Genomic DNA, 11,238 nt, shown 5'->3' on the forward strand with positions numbered 1-11,238 from the left:
TGGGGTTAGAGGTGTGCACCACCATACCCAACTTTTTTTTTTCAAGGTAGGGTCTCACTCAGGCTGACCTGGAATTCACTATGTAGTCTCAGGATGGCCTCAAACTCATGGTGATCCTCCTACCTCTGCCTCCCGCGTGCTAACATTAAAGGTATGCATCACTATGCCTTTTGTTTTATTTTATTTTGTTTTTGTTTTTTTCAAGGTAGGGTTTCACTCTACCTTCTGCCTCTACCTCCCCAACACTGGAGTTAGAGGTGTGCACCACCATACCCAACTTTTTTTTTTTTTTCAAGGTAGGGTCTCATTTAGGCTGACCTGGAACTCACTGTGTACTCCTAGGCTGGCCTCAAACTCACAGCGATCCTCTTACCTCTACCTCCCATGTGCTGGCATTAAAGGTGTGCCACCTCACTCAGCTGTCCAACTTTTTTCTTTGTATTTTCTTTTTTTTTGAGATAGAGTCTCACTCTGGCCCAGGCTGACCTGGAATTCACTATGTAGTCTCAGGGTGGCCTCGAGCTCACGGTGATCCTTCTACCTCTGCCTCCTGAGTGCTGGGATTAAAGGTGTGCACCACCACGCCCTGCTTTTCTTTCTATTTTGAAAGAAGATCCTGCTGTGTAGCTCAGGCTGGCCTCACAAGTTGAGATCTGCCAGGCAATTTTCCTCTGTTTATGCGGGTGTTTTTTTTTTTTTTTTTTTTTTTTGCTTGTTTGTTTGTTTTTCAAGGTAGGGTCTTGCTGTAGCCCAGGCTGACCTGGAATTCACTATGTAGTCTCAGGGTGGCCTCAAATTGAGTGCTGGGATTAAAGGTGTGTGCCACCACACCCGGCTTGTTTATGTGTATTTTTTTTCTGAACTATTTGAGAAGAAATAGGAGCCATTGCCTCCTTACCCCCAAATTCTTCAGGTGTCTCCTAGGAATAAGAACACTTGCTCATGTTACTATTGTTCAGTTCTCATTCAGGCCTTTTTTTTTTTTTTTTTCTTTCCCCCAGATAGGCTCTCACTCTAACCCAGGCTGATCTGGAATTCACTCTGCAGGCTCAGGGTAGCCTCGAACTCAGGTGATCCTCCTGCCTCTGCCTCCTGAGTGCTGGGATTAAAGGCATAGGCCATCACGCCTGGCTTTTAGGACTTTAAAAAATTATTTATTTATTTATTTATTTTTATTATTATTATTTTTCGGGGGGGGAAGTTCAAGGTAGGGTCTCGCTTTAGCCCAGGCTGACTTGGAATTCACTATGTAATCTCAGGGTGGCCTTGAACTCACAACAGTCCTCCTACCACTGCCTTCTGAGTGCTGGGATAAAAAGCGTGCGCCAACTCACCCGGCTCTGCTTATGTATTTGAGAGAGAAAGAAGTAGAGAGTGAGAGAACGGACACACTGGAGCTTCCAGCCACTGCAAACAAACTCCAAATGCACGTGCCACTTTGTACATCTGACTTATGTGGGCACTGGGGAGTCGAACCTAGCTCCTTAGGTTTCACAGGCAAGTGCCTCAACCGCTAAGCCATCTCTCCAGCCCCAACATTCAGGACTTTAAAAAAAATATTTATTTATTTGAGAGAGAAAGAGGCAGAGAGAGGATGGGCGTGCCAGGGCCTCCATCCACTGCAAACTCCAAACAGAAGGCACCATCTTGTGTAACTGGCTTACATGAGTCCTGGGGAATCGAACCAGGGTCCTTTGGCTTTGCAGACAAATGCCTTAACCGCTAAGACATCTCTTCAGCCCTTGGGACTTTTTAAATTTTATTTTTACTTATTTGCGAGACAAAAAATATGAGGTGGGTGCACCAGGGCCCCCTGCCACTGCAAATAAACCCCAGATGACTGTGTCAAATTCGTGCATCTGGCTGCTGGTACTAGGGAATCGAACTCAGGCTGTCAGACTTTTCAGGCGACTGCCTTTAACCCCTGAGCCATCTCTGCAGGCCCACATTCAGCACATTTACTGTAGCCCACACGCACACTTAGCTGTGGCAGGAGCCCTGTATGACTTGATAGTTGATGCCCTTCCGTCCACCTCTAGACCCCATGAGCACAAGGGGCAAAGCTGGCATTGCCTGGCACTGCGCCTGGAGACCAGTGAACGTGAAATGATGGGGGCTCAACGGCCCTGACTCCTGTCACAGCTCATTCTGAATTTTACGTTTTGCCGGCTTGCCTGGAACACCTCCCCTGAGCCCGGACTGTGTTGGGCTTGTGGGAGCTCCTGGGACCCAGACTGCCCCCACTGAGGCTCACGTGGTAGAAAGGGGTACAGTGAGTGGGTAGGCAAGGCAGATGAGGCGGGGGAACCCAGTGAGGGCTGCAGGTGAGCGTGAGGTTAGAGCAGCCAGGGAAGGCTTCCTGGAGGTAGTGGCTGCCTGGGCCTTAGAGGATGGAGAGGATACAGGGAAGAAAAGCATTTCAGTTGCCATGAGAATCAGAGAAAGAAGAGATCCAGAGGATGTTGGGCGATCCCATGACCCCCTGCCTGCCGTTCGCTTAGGCCCGCAGTACGGCAGCCTGGAGAGAGCCTGGGGGGCCATCATGACGGAGGCGGACAAGGTGAGCGAGCTGCACCAGGAGGTGAAGAATGGCTTGCTCAACGAGGACCTGGAGAAGGTCAAGAACTGGCAGAAGGACGCCTACCACAAGCAGATCATGGGTGGCTTCAAGGAGACCAAGGAGGCAGAAGATGGCTTCCGCAAGGCCCAGAAGCCCTGGGCCAAGAAGATGAAGGAGGTGGGGACGAGGGGCGGGTGGGCAGCCCGTGAGGCCGCGTCTGCAGGGGTCAGCTTCCGTTGCTGGGATGAACTGCCAAGCCAGGCCCAGCTGTGGGAGGAAGGGATTTACTGAAACTCGCAGATCCAGGGGAAGTTCCATGATGGCAGAAGCTGGCCCCTTTCACAGGTCCACACAGAGAGAAAGACCACCAGCCGCAGCATAAGCAAGCACACCCCAGGAACCCCAGCACTGGGCACTCCTCAGGCTGGAATTCAGATCTGCCCCCAGTAACACCTTAGGGCTGAACCCTAGGTTCTGTCCACTGAGACACCTCCTCCAGCCAAGGCTGGAAATCTAAGCTAGAAGCTTTAATAAACTGCTGAATCTACTGGGGGTCATCCATTTTCTAATTACCACAGTGTCCCAGGGAGGACAGCGAGGGCGCCCATGGGGGAGCAGCACCACCTTCCAGAAAGAACAGTGTCCTCCCTTTACCCATGAGCCCACAGCACTGTGAGAGAGACCCACGGGGACAGGGGCACGTTCTTTTAAAGAAATAGTTATTTACTTGAAAAAGAGAGAAAGAAAATGGGCACACCAGGGCCTTTAGCCACTGCAAACGAACTCTAGATGCATGTGCCACCTTGTGCATCTGGCTTTCATGGATCCCGGAATCAAACCTGGGTCCTTCAGCTTTGCAGGCAAGCGTCTGAACCGCTAAGCCTTATGCCCAGCCCCAAAGGGGCACTTTCCCCAGGGGAGATACCTGTGGGATAGGAGGGCAGGTTACTGGCCAGCTCCACACATCCCTCTGACAGGGTGCCTCTTAGGAACACGCACCCACAGCCCCCGGGTGGGGAGTGGGTGGTGTGTGGGTGGTGATGGGGTGGTCAGCAATGACGTTCAAGCACATGTATGCCCAGCCCTGGCCCTCTCCCCACAGCTGGAAGCAGCCAAGAAGGCTTACCATCTGGCCTGCAAAGAGGAGAAGCTGGCCATGACGCGAGAGATGAACAGCAAGGCTGAGCAGTCGGTCACGCCTGAGCAGCAGAAGAAGTTACTGGACAAAGTTGACAAGTGCAGGCAGGATGTGCAGAAGGTGGGCCTGGTGGGGGTGGCGGGGGTCTGCGGGGGTGGGGGAGAGTGTCCCTGGGGGGTGGTGGCTGAGAGCTACCAGTCTGATGCAGTCTCACCCCACGCCAACTCGGCACCCGTAGACGCAGGAGAAATACGAGAAAGTTCTGGAAGATGTGGGCAAGACCACACCCCAGTACATGGAGGGCATGGAGCAGGTGTTTGAACAGTGCCAGCAGTTTGAAGAGAAGCGGCTGGTCTTCCTCAAGGAAGTTCTGCTGGACATCAAACGTCACCTCAACCTAGCAGAAAACAGCAGGTACCTGGACATGGCTGGCCTAGGGTAACTGGTGTGCGGATATCCCAGGCCCAGTGAAGGGAAGGGGAGAGCAGATCGGCAGGAAGCCGAGAGGAGGCTCCAGGGACAGCTGCTGCCTGGGTGCAGGCCATGGAAACGTGGGTGTGGGGTGTGCCTGGACTGTTTCTTGGCTGGAGGATGCACAGTGCTCTAGCAGGTCCCCCACTGGGGTGAGATGGGCAGTGGTGAGGGCTCAGGGCTTGCTGCTGTGTAAGCGTGAGAGCCCGAGCTCAGCATCCCGGAGCCCACGTCCAGACTGGGTGTGCCTGGGTGCGCCTGCAACCTCAGTTCTGCTGAGATGGAGACGGGATGCCCGGGGCTTTCTGGTTAGCTAGTCTAGCCAAGTTGGTGAGCGCCAAGTTCAGTGAGAGGACCCTGTCTCAAAAATAAGGTAGAAACCAGGAGTAGTTGTTCACTCCTTTAATCCCGGAACTCTGGAGGCTGAGGTGGGAGGATTGCTGTGAGTTTAAGACCAGCCTGGGCTACAGAGTGAGTTTCAGGTCAGCCTGGGTTAGAGTGAGACTCTGTCTCAAATAAATAAACAGCAAAATAAAAACTACCCCAGCGTGGTGGCGCACGCCTTCAGTCCCAGCACTCTGGAGGCAGAGGTAGGAAGATCATGGTGAGTTCAAGGCCACCCTGAGACTACATAGTAAATTCCAAGTCAGCCTGGGCTAGAGCAAGACCCTACCTTGAAAACATCCCCCTCAAATAAACAAGTGCTTTCTTCGGCAGCACATATACTAAAATTGGAACGATACAGAGAAGATTAGCATGGCCCCTGCGCAAGGATGACGTGCAAATTTGTGAAGCATTCCGTATTTTTTATATATTTTCTCAGAGGAGGTTATTTGCTTATTTTTTTCTGAACAATAATTAAACTTTATGGTACAATAAAAATAAATAAGTACATACATAAAATATTTTGAAAAGTACAATTTTTAAAATATAGTTTAAAAAAAGTAAAAATAAGTTAAAAAAAAAGTACAGAGCAATTGAGGAAGATACCCAGTGTCAACTTCTGGTCTCCACACCAGTGCGCAAGAGTGTACACACACGCACACACACTCAGGAGGGGCTGTGGTGAGCCTGTGCCCCCCCCCCCAGCTACATCCACGTGTACCGGGAGCTGGAGCAGGCCATCCGCGGCGCTGACGCCCAGGAGGACCTCAGGTGGTTCCGCAGCACCAGCGGCCCAGGCATGCCCATGAACTGGCCCCAGTTTGAGGTGAGGATGTGCAGGGGTGGTGAGGGGGAGCCTGAACGGGCCTCTGGGTGCAGCCCCCCAGCCTAATGGCTCTCGGGCTCCCACCAGGAGTGGAACCCAGACCTCCCCCACACTGCCGCCAAGAAGGAGAAGCAACCCAAGAAGGCAGAGGGGACCACGCCGAGCAATGCCACAGGGGCTGTGGAGACCACGTCCCAGGCTGGGGACCGTGGCAGGTGAGTGCCCCTGCGGGTCTTCCGGGAGGAGCGCAGGCCCCCACACACTGGGATCAGCGAGTCTTACCCCAGGGGACAAGAAATGATCTAACAGCCGTGTATCACCTGATCCTTCAAGACACCCGCTGTGCCGCACAGGCAGAGTCCTGAGCATTCTCCTTATATGGCTCCTTTAAGCCCCTGGGGAGGATATGTATATATTACCATTTTACAGAGAGAGAAGCTGGAGTCCAGAAAGGAGGGGTGACCCTCCCAGGGCACACAGCTAGGAACCACAGAGCCAGAAAGATGGATCTGGAAAGGATGATACTAAGTGAGGTAACCCAGGCCCAGAAAGCCAAATGTCATGTTCTCTCTCAAATGTGGATCCTAGCTACAAATGATTGGACTTCTGTGAGGAAGAAAACTCAGTAGCAGAGACCAGTAAGCTAGAAAGGAGATAGAAAGAAAGATTGTCCAGGCGGTCTGGCTCCTCACTACTAACCACTGCGGGGGGCGGGGGGAATTGACCCTTATGGACTACTTTCTGAGACTCCCTTCAAGCTCCCTCTTCTTAAAGTGCAAATGACCGCACCTCTCACCTCTGTTTAAGGCTGCCCCCCCCCCCCGGGTCACTGGCTTCAGCTCCCTCCTGTGCTGCCCGTTGCTGGACCTTGGTAGGAGTTGAGGCCCGCACTCTCGTTAGGCGAGGGCAGCGCTGGGGGCTGGGCCTGGCCGACTTAGGTCTCTCCATCTGCATCTCAGTGTCAGCAGCTACGACAGAGGCCAGGCCTATGCCACTGAGTGGTCGGATGATGAGAGCGGGAACCCCTTTGGGGGCAACGAGGCTAATGGTGGTGCCAACCCCTTTGAGGACGACGCCAAGGGGGTGCGCGTGCGGGCACTCTACGACTATGATGGCCAGGAGCAGGACGAGCTCAGCTTCAAAGCGGGTAAGACGGGCTGGACGCTGGCTGGGGGAGAGGCCTGGGTCTGCGCCAGGATTAGGTGAGTGGGTGGCACGGGGCAGGTCTAGGCATCGCTTGGAGAGGATTTGCAGGAAAGGGGTGGAGACGGCCTGAGCATCCCGGGCGTGGCTGAGGTCAGGCTTGGTGGTGGCGAAGTCGGTGTGGACCTCGGTGACAGGGGCAGCTAAGGGAGGGTGGCTGGGAGTCAGGCGGGGCTCGGTCGAATTCACCTAGCAGCGGGTGTGCTGCAGGATGGGTGGCCCTCTCTGAGCACCCGCAACCTGTGTCCCCTTCCCAGGAGACGAGCTCACCAAGCTGGGCGAAGAGGACGAGCAGGGCTGGTGCCGCGGGCGGCTGGACAGCGGGCAGCTGGGCCTCTATCCTGCCAATTACGTGGAGGCCATCTAGCTGCCCTGGCTGCCCCCTCCCCTCACTCCTTCCCCACCGCCTCCCCTTCTTCCCACCCTCGACTCTTTCCCCTCACCATAGAGTTCCAGACATATTTTCCAATCAAGCTTTTATTTTTTTAAAAGTCAAAACAGAGCAAAAGAAGAAATAGAGACAGAGCATTTGCAGGGCCACCTGGGGACCAGGGTGGTGGGCTAATTTAGGATGGTGGCCCTAGAGTGGTTGGGGGTCTTGGGTCTTAGCTCAACAACATCTGCTCTACAGAGTCCACCAAAGCATCTCTCGAGCCCTGAGGGATGTCTTCTGGGTCCTCCCCCCGCCCCCCGCCTCGCCCCTACCTCCCCAGGCTGCCAGCACCTGCCCTGTTGTCTGTGCCTGGCTCCCTGGCCGCCTCCTCTTCCATCCCACATCTGCCACTTACCTTCCTCCCAAGGGCCTCCTCTAGGCTCCAGGAAGGAGGCCTCCCTATCGTTAGTCTTCCACTCTGCCCCTGTGGAGGGAGTGGCCTTCTCCTCCTAGCCCCACCCCTTGGGACCAGTGGGCTGGGGGTAGGAATGGCCATATACACCTCCATCTCTGCAGAGGGTCCCAGGGGTCCTTCGGACGTGAAGGCAGGTGAGCTGGGGGAAATGACGGTGTCCCTGGCACACAGGAAGGGAGAGCAAGTCCCCACCCCAGACTGCGCCAGGGCCGTTGAATGAACGAAGACCCTGCGTGGGCCTTTGCTTCCTGCTCCCAGACTGAGGACAGGGACCTCCCTTGGAGCAGCAGCACTCAGTAGCTGGCAGGAACTCTGCCCCTCTCCTGAGGCCTTGGTACCCGGCAGAGCCCTCCCCCCAAGTCCAAGTCCAGGGCAAAGCCAGCAACAGTAGCAGCCGCCTCCCATTTCCTGGGGAGGGGGCATTTGCCCACCCACTCCCTCTTCCTCTGTAGTCATCCAGAACCCAAAAATCACTAGGCTCAAGTTCAGACTTCGTGAAACTGAACCTTGTACCTTGCTCCTAGACTCTTTACCCCTGCTTCTTTCTCCAGGCCTCCCTGGGGAGACACGGGTCCACGGAAGCCTCCAGCCTGAGACCATCAGGGGAAGCCAGCCTTGTTTGGCAGCAGGGAAGAGCTCTGGCCCTCTGGAGCTAGAGAGTCACCATGTCTTTTCCCTTGTGCCTCTCAGTATCCCAATAACACGCCCTCTGTTTAGCAACCCCCGCCTCTCTGAGCCTGGGTCCCAGTTAGAGCTAGGGGCCCGGAAAGGGCAGAGGGCAGAAGGTTGGTGAGAGCAGTGAGGCCAGAAGATGGGGTGCTTGCTGTCCCTCAGGTGCGTGGGGGCTGGGAAGCAGACCCAGGTTGGACAAGACCCCATGAGGTGGGGAGTGGTCAAAGGAGCTCTCCCCCTACCTCTGGGATGGGGGCCTGAGAAGTCCTGAGGTCTCAGCGGGATCACAGCTGGGGCCTCTGGATTGCACGCTTCTCCATACCCCTCCCACATCTGGTGGTCTCTAGGGAAGAGTGCTACACCCTGCCCCCAGCACCCGTCTTTCACGGCCCCCATGGCTTCTCTCAACAACCTGTGCGGATCCCGGCCTTGAGGCTCTACCGCACTTCCTGTGAGTACAGCTGTGGCAAGGGGCTTGAAGGAAAAGACCAGGGTGATGGCACCCCAGGAACGGGCAAGCACCCCTCAGCAGCCAACACCCCGTTCCTGATCACTGTCTGATCTCTGAGCCGCGGCTGTATGGCCTGAGATGTGCCCTGGTAACCCTCAGATCCCGAAGCAAGACTTCAAATCCTCCCTTGTCCAGAAACAAAGCTTTTCCTGCCTCCCTTGCAGGCAAGACTGCCACTGGGGTGGGGGTCTGCCTCTAACCCTCTCCCTGGAAAGGCAAGAAGCTGCCACGTCTGCACCTTGGGGCCTGGGCTCCCCCTCTCTGCGCTAGTGGCTTCCCAGCACCTGGGGAGGGCCGAGGCCCTGGCTGGACCCCAGGCCTGTGCCCCTCAGTACTCAGCTGCCTACACCGACCGGGGCAGAGACTGGAAAATCCACCCCTTCTGAACAGTCACCCCCCCACACACACCTGCCACGTCCCCAATTTGGACACTCTTGGTCCCCAAGCTCCTCAGAACCCTGGCGCTGGAGGGTCTCCAACCTGGACGCTCCCTGAGCCCCGCCCCACCGGTCAGTGCTGGTGTCCAGCACCACTCGGGCCGGGCCCCGCCCCTCCGCGCCCCGCCCCTCGCTGCTGCACGGGCCCGCCCCAGCAGGGCCCGGCCAGTGACGTGTTGTGTCCAGTTAGCCATCATCGTGCGGCCCGTTTCCTCCAGGGGCCAGGGCTGACCCGCCGCCCGCCGCCACCGCGTCTGCCACCCTAGGTTTCCTGACTCCCGTTAGTCCCGACACTTGTGAAACTCCGAGAAGTGCTGTGGTCTCAGCAATGCACCTGTTTTTGTACATGATTGTGTAATTTAAAGGTATATAAATACAAATATATATATCTATAAGCTGTGACTGTATGACTGTGGATAAAACCCAGAACTGTGTCAACCTGGCTGGACGTGGTGGTCTGAGTCCTGTGCGTCTTCAGTCCTGGGGGCTTGCAGCTCCTCCACGTGGGGGCCTCTGTGGTTGGGATGTCTGGCCTGGAGCTGGCCCTGAGCAAGTCATGAGGCTGGATGGGGGGGGCAATGTGCAAGGAGCAGCCAGAGCCCCACTCTGGGCAGAGATGGGTGTGTGGGTTCAGTGTCCAGTCCTGTGTGACTGGCCAGATGGCTCTCATCTGCAAAACCAAGGAGTGACCTGTACTTCAAAGTTTTGTTGTCAAGGCCAGTGAAAAAAAAAGGTCGTTAATATACTTGTCTGAAAAGCCTAAGGCCCCAGGCTCAGTTCCCCAGCACCCAGGCGAAGCCAGATGCACAAAGTGGCGCGTGCACCTGGAGTTTGTTTGGGAACACCTGGCGCATGGTAGGTTCTCAGGACGCATGGGTTGGGCGAATGTACGTGCGGGAAATACAGGTAGACACACGACACACTCCCTGTCCCCAGCTCTCTGGGGGCTTTCTCACCCGGGCATAGGGACCACAGTGTTGCTGCTAAGGTCTTATTTATTTATTTATTTTTGTTGTTGGTTTTATTTGTTTATTGGAGAGGGGGCACAGATAGAGAGAATGGGTGTGCAGGGCCTCCGGTCACTGGAATGGACTCCAGATGCATGTGCCACCTTGGGCATCTTCTGGCTTTCGAGGGTACTAGGGAATTGAACTTAGGTCCTTTGGCTTCACAGGAAAGTGCCTTAACCGCTAAGCCATCTGTCCAGCTCTGTTTGGTGGTTTTGTTTGGTTTTCGAGGTAGGGTCTCACTCAAGCTGACTTGGAATTCACTCTGTAGTCTCAGGGTAGCTTTGAGCTCATGACAATTCAATTCTCCTACCTCTACCTCCCAAGTACTAGGATTAAACACGTGTGCCACCACACCCAGCAATGTTTTTTTTTTCTTTTTTGAAGATAGGGTCTCACTCTAGCCTAGGCTGACCTGGAATTCACTCTGTAGTCTCAGAGTGGCCTCAAACTCACTGTGATCCTCCTCCCTCTGCCTTCTGAGTGCTGGGATTAAAGGTGTACGCCACCACACCTGGTTATGTTTGGGTTTGTTTTGAAGCAGGGTCTTACTCTAGTCCAGGCTGACCTGGAACTCACTCTGTAGCCCAGATTGGCCTTGAACTCAAAATGATCCTCCACCCTCAGCCTCCTGAGTGTTGGGATTAAAGGTGTGGGTCACTACACCCCACCACTGCTAAGATGTTCAGGAGGCAGAGGCTGCAAATATGCCAGCCTCACAAAGCCAGTCTGCCAGCAGGGACTGAAGAGCCCACCCTCTCCCACCCTGCAATGCCACCCAGCCCCCATAGCTGGCCAAGCAGAGATAAGGATACTGGCCCCTCCCAGCCCCCCAGCACCAGGCCCTGTACCAAAGCGCCGCAGAGGAGGGGGCGGGGCACCTTCCCTCTAAAAGTGTGCTTGCAGATGCTCCTCACCATGAGGAGACACCTTGACTACCTAAGTGTCCTTGGCCTGGAGGTCTCTCTTTCTCCCATAGTATCTGCCAACCAGCTGCCCCCTTCCTCTTAGGTTTGGCTCCGTGCCACCTCCCCAGGGAAGCCTATGGTGAGTGCCTCAGGCCCATTTAACTACAACCAGCCATAACTACTGACAGCCTCCAGCTACGCCATTCGCAGCCAGACACTGGGAACCTGTCAGTTCTCTCATATTTTTATTCTCCATTCCTGGGGTACCCCTGG

The 11,238-nt window shown here is 55.1% G+C and overlaps 1 protein-coding gene and 1 non-coding gene across 4 annotated transcripts in view; both read left to right on the forward strand.

Moving 5' to 3' along the window:
- Positions 1–9,493, forward strand: part of Pacsin1 (protein kinase C and casein kinase substrate in neurons 1) — a 63,003-nt gene extending 53,510 nt beyond the window's left edge. For 2 of the 3 annotated variants that reach the window (XM_045157369.1, XM_045157368.1), the window contains exons 4-10: positions 2,502–2,737; positions 3,663–3,818; positions 3,937–4,112; positions 5,259–5,379; positions 5,467–5,594; positions 6,339–6,526; positions 6,840–9,493. In XM_045157369.1, the coding sequence (XP_045013304.1) occupies positions 2,502–2,737; positions 3,663–3,818; positions 3,937–4,112; positions 5,259–5,379; positions 5,467–5,594; positions 6,339–6,526; positions 6,840–6,949 (1,115 nt within the window). In that variant the 3' untranslated portion in view covers positions 6,950–9,493. The remainder of the gene's footprint in view (positions 1–2,501; positions 2,738–3,662; positions 3,819–3,936; positions 4,113–5,258; positions 5,380–5,466; positions 5,595–6,338; positions 6,527–6,839) is intronic. The other variant, XR_006638575.1, reaches the window with a different exon arrangement.
- LOC123463046 lies at positions 4,871–4,977 on the forward strand. The gene has a single exon (XR_006638658.1). It is a non-coding gene; the product is annotated as a U6 spliceosomal RNA (small nuclear RNA).
- Positions 9,494–11,238: the final 1,745 nt, after the last annotated feature.

Source organism: Jaculus jaculus, chromosome 8, assembly GCF_020740685.1.
Source record: "Jaculus jaculus isolate mJacJac1 chromosome 8, mJacJac1.mat.Y.cur, whole genome shotgun sequence".
Taxonomy (NCBI): Eukaryota; Metazoa; Chordata; class Mammalia; order Rodentia; family Dipodidae; genus Jaculus; species Jaculus jaculus.